This window comes from Pinus tabuliformis, chromosome X (assembly GCF_031772625.1).
Source record: "Pinus tabuliformis cultivar Carrire ecotype Pingquan chromosome X, CPIR1, whole genome shotgun sequence".
In the NCBI taxonomy this organism is placed as follows: domain Eukaryota; kingdom Viridiplantae; phylum Streptophyta; class Pinopsida; order Pinales; family Pinaceae; genus Pinus; species Pinus tabuliformis.
In genome coordinates this window covers 1,323,574,478-1,323,591,952 of record NC_142308.1, presented here as the reverse complement: position 1 = coordinate 1,323,591,952, position 17,475 = coordinate 1,323,574,478, and the positions used below count along the sequence as shown (strand labels likewise).

The 17,475-nt window shown below is 37.2% G+C and overlaps 1 protein-coding gene across 4 annotated transcripts in view; it reads right to left on the bottom strand.

The window, feature by feature from the left end:
- LOC149144963 (putative cyclic nucleotide-gated ion channel 20, chloroplastic) overlaps positions 1 to 17,475 on the bottom strand; it is a 481,236-nt gene that overhangs the window by 80,934 nt on the left and 382,827 nt on the right. For all 4 annotated transcript variants that reach the window (XM_089446392.1, XM_089446393.1, XM_089446390.1 and 1 more), the window contains one exon: positions 3,887 to 4,019. In XM_089446392.1, the coding sequence (XP_089302518.1) occupies positions 3,887 to 4,019 (133 nt within the window). The remainder of the gene's footprint in view (positions 1 to 3,886; positions 4,020 to 17,475) is intronic.

The window sequence follows — 17,475 nt, the reverse complement described above, 5'->3', positions numbered from 1 at the left end:
GTTCTTCAATAGTTCAACAAAGAGAGAGAGGCATAGTACATTTATAATAGAAGTCAACACTTTCACTTATCTAAATAAGAGCATAGATCATCTCTAAGAAGATGATACATGAGATGGCTGAACTCAATTGAAGACATGCTACTTCAACTGATTCTCCAAGGTGACTCCTTCACCAATCATTGTGCTGCATCTCGTCATCATGTTGCACCTCACCGTGCTACACCATGTTGCACCCATCATCACTATGCTGGACCTCATGACCATCCTGCACACATCATACTGTTGCACCTTACGTCGCTACTGCTGTCCCATGTGCCATTATTGCACCATGCTACCATAGTGGTTCCATGTTCCATTGCTGTTGTCCCACTATTAGTGACATTGCCATTCCATGTTTGGCATACTGCTGTCCCATTTGCTATGCTCCAACAAACATCACAGGCTTGTTGTCCCATTAGCTTGCTGCACCAAGCACCATTGCCTAGCTGTCCCATTTACCATGTTGTACTAAACACACTTGCCTAGCTGTCCTATTTGGCATATTGTACCTTGCTGCCGTCCTAATGAGTTTGCAGCACCATGCTTGTTGCTATCCCATTGCATCATGCCATCATACTATTACCATTGTTGTCCCATTGATAGTGACATTGCTGCTCCTATGTGGTAGTATCCAACACCTAAGAAACCACTCCACATGGCTGCTAATAGATTCTCCAAGTGTCGAATAAATCACTGTAGATGTTGCCACTGTTAGGGCATCTAACCACCAAGCCTGCCCCTCCACTTTGGTTACTATAGGCTGCAAGCATATCCCATCCAAACTGATCCAAAATCATGGACCCAACACAAGTCATTAATGGAGAACATACATACCTTTGTACTGTTGTTCATGGACAAAGTTCAGTCACTGGTTACGGCATCCTCCTATAACCTACAACAGCCCAACAATCATGCCATAACTCACCTTGAATTATGTGGCCTCCCTTTCTTTACAAGGTAAGTGACCTCGCTGTTTGAGGAGACACCTACAACTCCATGTATAGGGCTGTTTTGACTATCAAAACAATACTTACAGGCGTATAGTTTAATCATCCCTTCACATAGAACTTGCTACCAATTCAAACAGTCACAAGGGTGACCTTAACGTCGCCTCTCCTTTGCTGAAGTAGACCTTGGATTGCAGCCTTCTAGCCCAGCTCCTCAACCCTCCTAATAGCAGCTCGGTCCTCCAAAATACCCATGACTTTGCTGTGGCTAGGATCTATTTGGGCAGCGTATATCCTTTTCTTGACTATGGCTAGGTTACCCTCGAGACAATGTGGAGGATAGGGCATCTCTTCATGACTGCGTCCTCTAGGTTAGGGCAGCGTTAGGGCATTCTCCTTAGGACTGTGTAGATAATCTAAGATTGCGTCTAGGGCTTGTCAAGGGCAGCGTGTAGGCCTCCTTCCCTCCTGTGCCTTAGGGCTACTTCCTCCTAGATTTCTTTAACACTAAAACCCAGAACAAGTGGAGAGAAATCAAGAGTGAAGTGTGTGTGAAATGACTCTCAAGTCATCTCCTTTTATACTAAAACGTTGAGCACATGTGGGGTTTATTTGGTTGCTGGTCGACCTTGACGAATTGTCTTATAACACAAATAAATTCATAACTCCATGAATACTTATCGAAATCGAATGATCTTTAGATCAATCCTACACCTCTCAATGAGAGGAATCCAAGAAAAATATCAGCTTCCATAAATAAGATGGTCCACATGGAGTTTGGCCCTAGTTGCCAATTTTAACAAATGCATTTTTCAAGACTTCAAACACCAAGAGCATCTCTTCAAGGAGGTAGTGGACCGGAGCCAACTTGCTATGGGAGCAGTGGTATTACCAATTCCGATGCACATCGAGAATGCCAATAGAGACAGATATGCTCAATGCATCTAGAGAAATCTATAACCAGCCATCACAAAATGCAGTTCGAGACTACGCCCACTCGCTCAGAAACGCTCTTCCAAATAACTTCCATTGGTTTGCAGGAGCAGAGAAAATCACAGTTACAGGGCAGAGATCATAGCTAGAATTTAGCTAAGAAAACCTTCATGAAATGCAGAATTGACATGCACAGAAAGGACATAAAAGAAGTGTCACAAATATGAGCAGGGCTGGATATCGCCCGCTCTGATACCATGTTAAACACATACATGGCGCAGGCAATATGAAAGATAAACATTAGACTACTTTTCTTATTCACAATGATACATATTTATAATACATAGGAATGACCTTTGGTTTCATATTCCAAGTGGTCCCCTGGACTCCCTTTGGTTGTTCAGCGTCTACACCAACCCTTAGAGAATTAGGTGTCCAACATTTAGCAACATGTGATTGTGGAACAGTGAAGAGCAGAGGTGGAAAGTGAACAATAGGAAGAGTGTGATTGATGATGTGTTGAGACAACAGCTGCAGTAACTAGTGGCAGCAAGAGTGGTAGGGTACAGCAGGAGCAACAGGATAGCAGCAGCAGCAGTGAGCAATAGTAAAACTGAGGTAGCAATGAGTGGCAGCAATGACAACATTAGATAGAAGTGGCAGCAGAAAAATTTGGAGCAACAAGAAAACAACAACAGTAGTGACAACAGTGGGTAGCAGTAGTAGCAGCAGGGAATTGTGGCAGAGAGGTAGCATTGGTTGGTTGATTGATTGTCAGGGAGGTTGAGGACTCCTGCAGACTTAGTTTGCAAACATTTTCAGGTTTGGGGAGTTTTATACTTCCTTCCAGCTTGACTGGTAAAGTTGTATGTAAACCATACATAATGCAAAGCGTTTGTTGAGACAAATCCCATTTGTAATATGTCTATGATGTGATAATGTTTTAATGTTCTGTTTAATGCTCTGAAAAATTTAAAAGAACTAACCAATTGTGAAAATTATGGGAAATACTGATTCACAACAACCCTTCCATGGGAATTAGAGTAGACCAACCTCCCTAACTATAGTTAACTTATCCAACAAATTCCTTCCACTCTCATGCTTATTTATTACTCTCTTTCATCCCCACATATCTCTTGGAGACCTTTGGACATTTATACCATTTGTTCTAAATGCTAAATACCTAGTTATATCTTAAAAGATCCCTAAGCATGTAACGCTTATTCTATTGCCTTGTATAAGAAAAAAGGATGCTTTCATGAATGTTGAGTTCAATGAAACGCTTATATGTAAAAAGAATAACACGATTTCACTTTTGTGTTAAAAATATGCATTTGTCTCATAACTTTTATTAATCCCATAACAGGTCCCAAATAAGGTGGGAGATATTAAGATATTAATCATCTTCTGGCTTCTTAAAATAAGAACCTTCAGTTTCTAATCAGTTTAAGTTATTTGATCTTTCATTAATTAGAGTCCACCCTAGTTTACCTTAGGCTAGTTAAGCAAAATTGAAGTATCCTTCAAGAAGATGCATGCATTTGTGTAAACTGCATGTCCGGTTTAGCTCCATTAGCATGGGGTGCAATTATGTTCTTCATCAGGGGTGTATTAGTGGTAGCTCTTAATTTTTCATCTCAAATGATATGGTCACCAAAGTAATTAGGTTCAACAATGTTCATTAGGACGTTATGGTCTTAGTCACTTTGCATCACTAAGAATCCAACCTATCATTTATATCATCAACACCTACAATGTTGCAACTTAGTAATAGAAGCTCCATGAGTTTACAAAAATCATAAATATGTGAAACAAGAAGCTAAGAACTGAATTTCATGCGTTAAATTTTTTAAAAACTATTTATAAGTTAGCAATGAGTTGAATATTCAAACCTTTTTGCATTAAGTCAGTCTAATGTTAATTCTATGTGAACCAAACATTATCCAAATGAATTTTAATAACATTACCTTTTTTAGATGATTTAAGTAGAGAAAATGGTGAATGTCTTTCTTCAAGTCTTCTGATAAATCATCTACAAGGTCCTCTTCATCAACACCTCGTGTGGCTGCCCACTTGAATCGCTCTTCCTCTCTAACTCGCCTAAGCAAACGGGTCAATAATATCAATGAAGAATCATAATCTGAATGAAATATTCACAATTTGTGATCATATGATGTCTTTATATATTACATAATTAAGTAGTGAAATAACATGAATAATATTCTAAAAACCAATCTTGAAATATCACGTCAGTGAACATGTCATCAAGGATTTGGAATATAACTTATTATAAAGGATAAGATATTAGAAAATATTGGCAAACTTAAAAATAAACAAAAATGTTCATTTTTTTCATCTTTAAAACATCTAAAGCAACGACAACATCAAACAAACAAATTACCTCATAAATATAAAAATAAAATTGCTATATCAGATATATAAGATATCATATGATAGATCGCACATAGATATTGAATTCTGATATTTGTCTTGAGTCTTAAACCCCAGTAGGCAGGCTAATACAAAATCACATAAAAAAGAAATACATCTCACGATTCATCATCATGAACAATATAATTCTGTAATGAGAAATAAACTAAGCAATCCATTGGGGGAAATTTGAGGTCTAAAATGGGCCTCCTAAAAAAATAATAAAATAAGAGTTACATATTTTCAGAGGGAAAGAAAGAAAACCACCTTTCTTTGTAAATTGTTCTTATTATAAACTCTAATTTATCACAACAATCATTAAAATTAAAGGTGGCATGTATTTGGGATCTATTTGAGTATCTACATGACAATCTTATCCCTCTATACTTAAGCATAGGTCCTTTGAACACATTACATCATCTCACCCAAAACCCTACCTTATTGAATATTATCCTTGTGTCTTTATTTACCAAAATCCTTGGAGGGTAGGCTTCTTAATCTCCGAGATCTGTTGGGGAAACCTCCCTTGTGGAGATAACATCCATCCGCAGAACAATATGGGAACAAATTTTAAGGTGACAGTGGTTGCAAATCCCATTGTTTCCTTTGATCTAGAGTACTTAGCAAGGCTTTGTACTAAGGTTCTATATTTTATAGGGACATGGAATATACATCGTGTTATCACAACTTTAGTTGATAGTTTTGAGGTGCTGGAAGTTTCAGTGTTAGTGCCAATTTGTAAAAAACAGTGTAAAAGAACTGACAGGGAATATCAGCGCTATTATGGATTTGTAAAATAAAAATGAGCTTTCAACAAAAGTAGTAGTGCAAATCTGTAAAATTGGAAATTAAAAGAAAATATTAAGTTTGGATAGTCAGGATTAAAATGCGTTGATGAAGCACACATCAGCAAATGAACAATGATCTATCAAGCGAGTGTTGATAAGTCATATTGTGATGTGACGTGATGGGTTTCTGGGTTCCGCCACCGAGAGGTAATTTTCGATTAAAAAGTCATAATTGCACGTAAAGATTTTTTGTAATCGCCTGTCAAGTTCATTATATGATTTACCAATGGCCGTGCTTTGAAACAATTTGCTTCAAATGGTAAAACATGTATAACACATTATTTAACTTGTTGTATGTTTTACGCCAAAAGAGGACAAGTTGTTAAGTTATCCCGAAAACCCCAGATCAAATCCCACTCCCACTTTTGGTGCTAGTGTTTGATGGTGAGAGCTATGGGAAAGAGAAAAAAGCTACACAGAGTAGAGCCTAAAGGTTTGGACCTGCTTGAAGTCTACCTAGAGATTCATCAACGTTTTCGAGAGGCAAGGTGGGAGCAATTCTTCTTCCACTGCACAGGTATCACAATCAAGTTGCCAGGGCTTTTGCGAAGGGTTTTGATGGTTAGCAAGTTAATTTCAGGGGAATCTCTTTTCCTGTTACCAAGTAAGTAATTGCAAAATTCATGGACCTCCTTGCAAATGGAAAAAGAAACTTCAAAAGTCATGTTTTGGCCAGAATTGATGTGCCATTTTTCCTGAAGGATGAGTTTAAGGATAGGTGTTGGCGTTCATAAATACAGAGGCCCTAGTTGAAGGATGAATGGCATTGTCCCATGCGTATCACATAGTCTTACTTCACATGCAAGGGATGCTTCAACCGGGTGAATTTGTACCACTTTCAGTTTCTTGCCCACATCGCAGGTTAGGTCAGGATGAACACTCCTTATTTTCTGTTGATGAGTTTGAAGCACATGTCTGTTAGGGTTAGGGAAAGACCCAATGCCTCTTCTCATTTCATATATCATAAAGGTCTGATTAAACTATTGATTGAAAGCCACTTGAGAAAGGTAGGTAGGACTTGGGAACATTTTCTGTTTTGGGAAGGGTTTGAAGAAACTGTAAAACCAAAAAGGGGCAGAAAGAAAGTAGGGCCAATCTACAATGATTATTCAGCTAGTGCGAGCTCTAGGAGGATGCAGTAGAGGAATTTGTGAAGCTTGGGAGAGCAGGCATTTGGTGGATTCTGGGCTAGAGAGTTTGCAGAAAAATTCCCTTGTGGAGGATGAGTTTTTCCTTGGAGGTTTTCTGGGCTAAAGACAATTATTTGGAGGGCCAAATTTTCTTCTCTAGAGCTTGTGCAAGGGTTCTCTGGGCACATACAACATAGTGGTTGGGAGGGGAGATTTTGTGCAATACTTCAGCTAGAATTTTACTTATTTTTGGAGAAATTTTATAGAGGAATTTCCAGCAGTTTGAGGAAGGAATTTGGAGCTAATTTGTAGCAGAGTCTTCAGGCTGTTTAGCACAAGGAATTTCCAAGTGGGAATTCCATCTCTTCTTCAGTGGACTTTAAGTGTCACTCTAGAAGAGGCTTTGAGAGAAGAATACAAGATTTGGAGGGCCAATCTACAATGATTATTCAGCTAGTGCGAGCTCTAGGAGGACGCAGTAGAGGAATTTTTGAAAGGCAGGAATTTGGTGGATTACAAGCTAGAGAATTTGCAAAAAAAATTCCTTGTGGAGGACGAGTTTTTCCGGCCTGAAGACAGTTATTTGGAGGGCCGATTTTTCTTCTCTAGGGCTTGCACAGGGGTACTCTGGGCACATACAACAAGTGGTTGGGAGGGGGTATTTTGCGTAGGATTTGGGCTAGAATTTCACACTTATTTTCAGAGAAATTTTGCAGAGGAATTTCCTACAGTTTGAGTGAGGAATTTGGAGATAATTTGTAGCAGAACCTTCAAGTTGGACGCAGAACCCAGTAGCTTGGAATTTCACACTAATTTGGGTATTCCGGGTCAGCTGGAATTAAGCCAAACAATTTTTGGGTTTTGTTGGTTGGGGTGTGAGGGGCCTCTCACTAATTTTGCAGAATTTTTAGAGCAGTTTAAAGGGTTGTTTTCACAGTTTGCCTCCAGGAACAACAACAACAAAAAATTATGAGTAGTGCATTTGGACAAATTGGGTCATTTAAGTTGGAGATTTTACCTAGATTCTCATCTTGCATCTTACATTCCTGCAGTAGCAAGACAATGTTCTAACATTTCACTCCATTGTGCATCAATTCTAGTTTGACATTCAATAAAATGGTTCAGATTTATGGCTGCTATCATATGGTTCACTGATTTATACTTGCTTGAGTAAATTGTGCTCGCATTTATGGATTTCCTTGTTGTAGTTTAGTGTATGTATTTGATATTCACTATATTTCCTAGTTTGGAACATTACATTGCCATTGTCTCCAAGTTGAACTCTTTAACATATCTTCTTTTCAACCAATTCAAAGAGATGTTCTCAACTTCCAGTCATGTGCCTAGAAGAACCACTGTCCGCCAACCATATTTCATCATGACCTGCAATAGAACCTGTAAAAATAAAATAAAATGAGTATTCATCATCAGAATCATTCTTTATAGGCCTCCTCTTATGAGAGGATTCATCAAGGTCAATTGCAGAAGCATGATGCTTCCCTTTCATATTTCGATCTCCATTCCTTTGATATTCATTCTTTTGATTCCTTTGAGGAAAATCGCTTCCATAGCGATCTTATGCTTGGCAATGATAGCATTGAACATTTGTCAAATCTCATCTGCCTTTTCTATCTCTTCTATCTTAAGAGGGAGGAGAAGGTCCTATTTGTGGAGCAAGTTCCCTTTCTGGAGCAGATAATGAATTTTCCCTTCTAACAAAAATTCTTTGAAATCTTCCAAAATTAGGTCTTCTATTACTCTTAGAATGAGTTGCAAAAGCTTCTTCACTTGGATCTTCAATCTAGCCTCTAGAAAGGAGCTTTGATTCTTATTGAGTGCAAGAGGCCCATAGTTTATCAAAGGTAGGTGCATTTTCTCTTCCACAAGTGCTTGCTGCAAAAGGGTCCCAAGATCTAGACAAACCACCAAAAGCCATAGCTACCAATTCTTTGTCAAATACTTCTTCACTAATGGCTTTGAGTTGATCTCTTATTTGAGAAATTCTAACGAAGTATGATGCCACCATATCATTCTTTGTCATTTTGATATTGTGAAGTTGACCCCTTAGATTTATGGACTAATTGATGTTGTTGATAGTGTACAATCCAATAATGGCATCATACATAGCCTTGGAAGATTGATGATCAGCAATATAGAGAATTAAATGATCCCTAACAGATTCTATAATGACGCTCCTTGCCAAGATGACATCTTCCTGAAGTTTGTATTTTCCTGCTTGGTCAGTGGGTTTGTTGACCACTACGTGTCAACGACCCATAGCAGTACACCCCTTTTTACGCAAAAGGGATAGCACCTAATCGATGTGCCCATGTCGTATAACTATCATCATCCGTTTCACTTCCAAGATGTTATGTAAACCCTTTCTGCGTGTGCATAATGTAAATAATCTCAGCAGATCCATGTCGTGTATGTAATTGCCTAGGTAAACCTACTTTTCTAGTGACGATCTACATTCCGGAAGGTTTTTTGTCTCACCGATCCTTTCTCATATGGTTGGCAGAGATTTCCTTCAGTCTTACCCCAAAGCCAAAATGGATTGTCGCTAGAATCTTAGGCGAATCCTAGTGTTCTAGATCGAGTCTATGTAAAAGTAATTTGGGAATAATCCTAACTATTTGGTTAGGCTAATTTATTACAAATTGCTTGGTCTGCTGGATTATATTTGTGTCACAGAAATGGGTAGTCCGTGAGGGTCTTTTACAAGTGGGTTTTCCCACTTGAGATGTAAAAAATATGAAAATTGTGATGTAAAGTGTCTTGAGAGTTGGAAAAATAATTTATCTCCTTATAGGTTAATTAATTAAATTTTTTGGACAAAAATTAATTAAAATCCTAAGCCAGAAATTTAATTAATAATAGGTCCCAAGTAAATTTAAATTTTCGAAAGGCAAAATTCGTCGGTCCTTAAAAATCAAAATTTAAAAGGTCCCAAGACTAAGGTAGATTAATTATTCTGATAAACTTTAAGCCTTTGATCCCTGGGGTTAAGACAAAGTCAAAATTTTGAGGAAATTAATTAATTGAAAAATTCGAATTTCCTCAAGAATTTAAAATTTTGACGGATGAGATTAAAAGAAATTTTGATCATAATCAAAGGTCGAGATTGTTTTGACGAGGATCACTCAAACTAGCTATTACAGGATTTATCTTTAAATAGGAAGTCATTTGTTAGTTGAATCATCCGACCTTTGATTCGTGTGCTTAGCAAAAAGCTCTCGTGTAATCCTTTTTTGAATAATAAAGAAAAACTTTGGGGTTAATCTTCGTTGGTGTTACTCTTCATGGAAACACTGCAAGATGTGTTGTTTTTCATGTGTAAATTTTTTTTAGCCATTGATAATAGCTTCTGAAGAGTGATTTGAATACAGCTATCTTGCTCAGTCGTTGGGGTTTAAGTGATAATTTAAATTTTGAATGTAATAGCAGGTATCTCTATTTATCTTAATTTTATTATTATTTTCTCTCTCTATTTTGATGGCTGAATTAAGTTTTGCAAGAAAGTCTCAATTTTAAGATCATCGGGCGTTCGGGGAAGTTTTCTATTGGACCAGCCAACTCTCGATCCGTGTTTTCTGAAGAGCCCGACTTAATTTGATCCTTGGCTTATCATAAGATTTTTATTGGTCATGCATGAAGGGTTTTGTACTAAGCACCTCTTGTAAAATTAAAAAAAATAAATAAATAAAAATAAAAAAATAAAAAATTATGTGTGAAATTGATAAATCTGGCTGTTGAGAGCCTTAGATTATCAAATCTGGGAGTGAAGTTGAACTCACACTCCTCAGACCTGATAGATCTTTCATTCCTGTGCATAGATTTGTAAATTAGTTTTGGTTTTCTGACTGGGGTTTTTTGGGTTTTAATTTTATCATTGTATGCATTGTTTGGGTGTTTCTTGTTGTCGTACAACTACAGATCTGAAGAAGAAAACTGTGTAGAGTCTAGATCTATGTCCTGGAGGGTAAGATATGGATCTCTGGGGTTCATCAACATCATTTTGCAGGAATATTGTTCAAATTAATTTTGTAGTCTAAGGGCTTAAAAAAAATTTAATCTGGAAAAGTTTTTAAGGGTTTCACTAATAAAGCTAAAGCAGAAGTATAACATTTTAATCAAGGTTTTCTGGAATTTTTTTGGGTTCTGCAGCTACCGTTTTCTGCTATGTTTTCTGTTGGGTTTCTCTCTGTCCGCGTTTCAGGATTTCATGTCATCTCTGTGTCCTTCCATTGCTCTCCCTACCATGCAAATTTGCAAACCCCTTGTTGCCATCTCTTGGACCTGCATTTACTCTTATAAAAATTTCTTGCATGCTAGCCAGCTCCTTGAACCCTTGTTGCTCCATTCAAGCTCCTCCTTGTCTCTACGTGTTGCGTTTTTTCTCCACGCAAACCTACAATAGGACAAAACTCGCCCATTAACTTATCCACATCCTCCTCGCTACTATCGTGTATGCTCCCTAACATTGTCGTTGAACACCCTTCCTTCCGTCCAGCTCTATTCCGCTCCTTCTGCAGCTCCATCGCAGCTCCTCATCATTTTGCCCACAGTTTCCTTACCCACCTTCATCAAATCCGCACCCATTGCTGCTCCACTTCTATTGTACGTAATCCTCATCCGTTGCCCAAGCATTCTTCATTCCCCGCAAAATAACCCTGCTACCATAGTTTTAAAAACTGGTTACCAGTCTACCTGGCCAGTTAGCAAGCCCGTCGGTCTAAACTGGCCAAAAAACCCGGTTTGAATGCCCATTTCTCCATTTTTTTGCCCTAACCAGTGAAAACCGACCAGTTTAGGATGGAACTGGCCGGTTTGTATCAAACCAACCAATTCCGTCCAAAACCGGCCGGTTTTAGGCACGCCCACCGCAAAGTTAAAAAAGCATATTTTTTACTGTGTTTCAGGGGTTTTGGGGGGAAACTAAGGGTGTTTCAACCCTAACAATGTTGGCAATTAATGGTAATGTTAAATTCTAAAAGTAAAAGTGACATTTCCTTTAATTTTCATTTTCATCCTTTTACTTAAATTTTTAGCATTACCATGAAATGACGCAAGATGTTTGAGAGTGGTTTCAACCTCATTGGATTTCATATGGAGAAACTAGAATTTTAGATTTCACTCAAAATTCAGCAGACTTAATGGTTTTTAGGATTTCATGGTTTGGGGGTAAACAATAAATGCAATCGGAGCTCCAAATGATGAGCAAAACTCCTGATCTAGATCCCATTGTGTTGGACGATATTGATCCAACATCAGAATGGGTGGAGGAGACTGAAGAACCTGTGTTTGAGGCTGATTTTGATATCGACATGGCTTTAGCGGGGGATGACGCAGATTATGTGGTGGCATCAAAACTAGGATCAGTAGCGGCATCAAGGAAAGGCAAAGAACCAATGGAAGGCACTAGTCATGCAGGTCGACAAACTCGTGCTTCCATTAGGTCCACTTCTATTGTCATTGGTGGCATTGATACTGAGGTTGGAGATCAGGTTGAGGCATCCTCAGACTCTGAACCAGATGATGTTGGAGATCAGGCTGAGGCATCCTCAGACTCTGAACCAGATGATGGCTATGTAGCTCCTGATGATGATCTTGTGTCTAGTAGTGGTGATGAACTTGATGATTGATCATGTGTACACTGTAGACTTGTAGTAGGCCAATGGCCTCATAGCTTGCAGCATTGTTTTTGTACTTTATAGGCCATTTAGAGCCTCATTTCTTATGTATTTTGTTATTTTGTCGATGATATGTATTGCACTCGGTGCCATTTTGATATATTCACCTTTACATGGTATATAAATGAGCAAAATTTGCATATTTTGTCTCTATTAGGTTGGAATCATGGTTTTACATCTTAAAAATAGTTTTGTTTCATTAAAAATGAATTATTTAATGTATTTTTTTAAAACCGGTTCGTTTAGACCAAACCAGTCCCGGTTAGACCAGTTCTGGGAATCTGGTCAGTAAACCAATTCATTAGGTGGACCGGTCTGGTCACCAGTTCCGGTTTTAAAAACTATGCCTGCTGCCATACCTACGCAACTCCTTCCTCCATCCGCAAACAACTCCCTTCATCGCTTTCCTCTACTCCACGCATACTTTGTGCAACCCTCAAATTTGCGTCCACCTCCTTGCCATCGACCTGTGGCTCCTCCAAACCTTTCTCCCCTTCGAGCTCTTTTGTTGTTCGTCGTCAATACCAGCAATCGCACAACAAAAACATTTCGATTTGCATCTTTTTTACTTCTTATGCATCGACTTTTTAGGGTTAGCATAGCTTTTATTTTCTTCATTTGAAATTTGGGCTTGATTCTTTTATTTATTTATTTAGTTTAGTTAGTTTCTTTTTATTTTTCTATTCATTCGACTTTTATGTCATTTGTGTATGCATTAGGATTAAGGTTAGAATATTTTTTTTTTATTTGAGATTTGATTTTGCTTTTGGTTTTTATTTTTTAATATTTGATTTGATTTCATTTTTTATGTTTTAATTTATGATTTTGATTTTGATTCAAAAATATAGAAATCTAAAACATTAAAAAAGTCTAAACATGTTTAAAAAAATCTAAAAAGATCTAAAATTTGTGTGACTTTGGATTGAAAATAAAGGGATTTGCGCTTTCAAATTTAATATTTTAATGTGGCATATGGCCCATTAAAATTTTAATTTTTAACCCTTTGATTCACTCTAACTTTGATTCATTTTAATTCCATCACATTAAAAGATTTTGATTTCATCATTCAACTAATTGCCGAGGGAATAATTAAAATTCTAATTTAAAGTTCCCTGGTGTTATTTGGTGATTAAATTCAATTTTCATGATTTTTCTATGGTCAAGGTGCGATTAATGTTTTAAATCATATTGGCTATAGGAGAAAGTTAATTAAATTCTATATCTGGGTCATTAATGAAAATCATATTAAATTTAGAATCTCTTGCATGATAGATTTTTAGGCATTTATATTGATCATTCATGATTGTCACTATTCGTCACACATCGGAAAATTGTTCTAGATAACTTGTTTTCTTACTTAATCTACGGTTAATTGAACATAAAGGCACTGGTCTATAATCATTTCTATCTTGTGGTCGTGTCTTGGTTACATTAGCGTTTATTCTATTCATCTGAGTTAATCAAGACTCATTTACAATTCATCAAGTTTTTCATCCTTAAAATCTCCTAGAGCCTATGTTTCACAGGCTATCCTCATCCATTTACCCTAGGGGCTACCCCTCTTGACTTGTCTAGGAGAGAGTCTAAATGGAGTGAGTAAGGATTAAGAGTGACAACCCTTACTCTGAGCATTGTCGGAGTGCCTAGACACTTTGTGCAACAACATTTTTTGCTGCCGTTGTCAGGGATATTTTATTCTCAGTGTTTCAATGACATTTCCTCATCATTCTTCTCATTTCTCATTTTTCATCTTTCTATCATTCATTTTAGCTAGCAACACCAACATTTTTTGGCGTCGTTGTCGGGGATAGAGTTTTTCTTGTCCTTGGTTTCCTCGACATCGTTTCAATCATCTCATCTTTATTCTTCCCATCATCCGGCACAACATTTTTTGGCATCGTTGTCAGGGACCCATTTCTTGGACTTTGGCTTTATGACATTCGACATTCATCTCATTTCATTCTTCTCATCCTTTCATCTTTTGCCAAGATAAGTTCCTTGTCCGTGGTTCCTTATCGACTGGCGACTCCACTTTCTCTATCTTCTACAAGAGTGTGTAGTAGAAGACATCCAAGCAATTTGGTTAATCCTGCTCCTGATCTTGAAAGGGTTCTCAGAGTACGATTACACAAACTCTCTTCTCGTACCCTTCTTGTTAATCTTGGACAAGAAGCTCTCTTTGATATCCATTTGCTTTTTCCTAACCCGGTTGAGCACGACATCATGAACGTGTTTGCCCCTTGTAACTTTGCTAACATTCAAGGTTATCCCAATGATTTTCCAAACCATGGGATGGATAAATTGCCTTCCTTTCAAGGCAATAATGCAATTAGTGTTAATACTCATCTGAAATCTTTTGGTTCTTGGCTCGGTAAGTATGCGAGGGCTGCTAATTATAATCATGAAGATGTAAAAATGAGCCTTTTTGTTTTTATCTTGGACTGGGATGCTTTAGATTGGTTTACAGAAAAGCCTCAAAATTCATTTGATTCTTTGCAATCGATTATTAATGCCTTTAAGGAAGAGTATGGAGATAAGAGAAAAGAAATGCATCTCGTAAAAGCTATCAGTATCATTAAAAAGAGAAAATGAGACCACAGAAGAATTTAATAAGAGGTTCAATGATATTATTAAAGAATTACCTCAAGATTATAAACCTCCTGATAAATCTCTTTGGGACTTCTATATTGATGCCTTTAGCCCCAATCCCTCTTATGAGTTAAGACGTGATAAACTTCCTTATTATATGGATTGTCAAGCTTTAGTGGTAGAGCTTGAAAAAGATAAGAAGGCATATGGGAAGTCTGAAATCCCAGGTTTTGAGAGGGCTTCAACAAAATTGAAAGAACCTAAAGGAAAAGAGGTTAAAGAATCTGATGACGACTCTATTCAAAAATTACTGCAAAAAATTGAAAGCATGGAGCTTAACCAAGCAAAATTAATCTCTAACCATGCTAAGGAGATAACTACTTTGCAGACTAGGTTGGTTCAAAATTCAAATGAAAAGAGCTCAAATGTAGAATTTCCAACCTAGAAATAATAATAATAATCAAAATAATAATTGGCAGAAGAAAGTTCAATCTAGTGAGCAGAGACCACCTAATCTGCTTGAATCTACTAATTTGTTCAATGAAGCTCTGCCTTATTGTCGGGTGTGTGATGCTCTTCATGAGGAGGCTACTTGCCCCACAATTAAAAGCATTTTTGATAATGGAATGTTTGGGGCAAGTAATCAAATAAATGTAGTGGGTAAAGAGTTTTTTGTCTATGGAAGATTGGATGGAAGTTAAGGAAAACAGTCGAGATCTTAGGCCTTCCACATTAGCTTTTAGTATAAATAATTTGAGCATGAAAATAATATGATGGTAAAATTATTTGGTGAAAAGTCTTCTCCAGAGCAAGTCCTGGAAATTGCTAAAGGTAAGGGTTTAACTTATTAAAGAAGGGATAAAGATCAAAGTGGGAATCAAATTCCCCCTCGAATTTTTAACCTAGGTTCAAACTCTGGATTAGATATCGATTTGGGAAGTTGGTTTAATAATGCAAAAATCTGGGTTCCTGTCACTGAGATTGCGAAGATTCCTTCCCAAAGGGCTAAGTTACTAAAAGCTATTGAAGCTCCTCAAGTGAATGTTTCTCAACAGAAGGCACCTGAAGCTGATTATCAGGATGCTCCTATATATTTGCAAAGTTTGGATTCAGATAACAAGGATCATCAACCATTCTTTATTACTTTGATGGTTAATGGATATAAATTGAATAATTGTATGTTGGATTCTAGTGCATCAGCTTGTGTCATGACCAAGAGGGTCATGGAACAACTTAATTTAAGAGTTTCTAGGCCTTACTACAATATATGTGCCATGGATTCTAAGAAGATTGAAGTTCATGGGTTAATCAAGGATTTACAAGTTCATTTATTGGTTTACCCTGACATTATGATTATTATGGACATTGTTGTCGTTGATGTGCCTGATGCTTGGGGTATGAATGGGCCTCTAATCTAGGAGAGAATATTCAAATGAATTGGTCATATGCTATGATTCCTTCTCCTAGAGGTGATGGGTTTGTAAGACTTAATAGAGAGCCCGAGAGAAGATTCCATGTTGAAGATCCTAAGAGACCTCATAATGAGATAATTAAAGAACAATCTGACATTGGGAATTATGCTATTCTGTCTAATTCCATGGTCCTTCCAAATGATAAGGTTGATAAAAAGATTGGGGATCTCAAGGATAAAGTTTGGTTCATGTATTTTGATGGTGGATCGTTTAGGCATGGTAAAGGTGTAGGAATAGTATTAAAATCTCCCCTTGGTCATATTTTCAAGTTTGCCTATCGATTCGAACTTGAAGCAACCAACAACGTTGCTGAATATGAAGCTTTGTTATTGGGTCTTGAGTTGGCAAAGGCTTTAAGAGTTAAGTTGCTTAGCATTAAGGGGGATTCTGACTTAGTTATCATGCAAATTAAAAATAAATTTACATGTAAAAATCAAAAGTTAAGGAATTATTGAAACGTTGTATGGGATACTATGGAATACTTTGATGCCCTTGTCCTTGAGGCTATCCCGAGAGAACAGAATAGTTTGGCAGATGAACTTGTAGCTGCTTCTACTTCGCAGTTATCTGATGGGTTGATCATGGATAAGATAAAAATGGAAGTTATATTTAGGCCTTCTGTTCCTGATAACTCAGAGCATTGGCAAGTTTTTGACAACGAGAAACAAGTGATCTGTTTTCTTGATAATTTGGATGAGTGAAAATTTTCAAATAGATTCTAAGGAGGATCGATCTAATGATCATGAAGATATTATAAATCCTACTCCTATGAATGTTGTTTCTTTAGAACAACACTTTGATCGGCATGATGCGACAAAGATGAAAGAGGAAAATAAAATGGATCCAGGCGAATTCATCGAGGTAAACATTGGTACCTCTAGTGATCCCAAGATTATCAAAATTGGTAAGGGTACTAATGATGAAGAAAGGAAAAAGTTAACCAATTTACTTCATGAATATCAAGATGTTTTAGCATTTTCTTATGATGAATTGAAAGGTTATAGGGAAGATGTCATGGAGCACATTATCCCCTTGAAAGATGAAAATGCTAAACCCTTTCGTCAAAAGCTTAGGCAAATAAATCCTAAGTTAGCCCTTTTGGTTCAAAAAGAGCTTTCAAAGATGCTTGCAGTAGGAATTATTGCTCAAACGAGGCATTCAACATGGTGTTCCAACCTGGTGATTATTAGAAAAAAGACTAGTACAATTAGAATTTGTGTCGATTTTTGAAACCTTAATCTAGCATGTAAGAAAGATAATTACCCTTTGCCAAACATGGAGACTATGTTGCAAAGAGTAACTGGTTCTGGAATGATGTCATTGCTAGATGGTTTTTCTGGATATAATCAGGTATGGGTTAAGAAGGAGGATTATCACAAAACTACATTCACCAC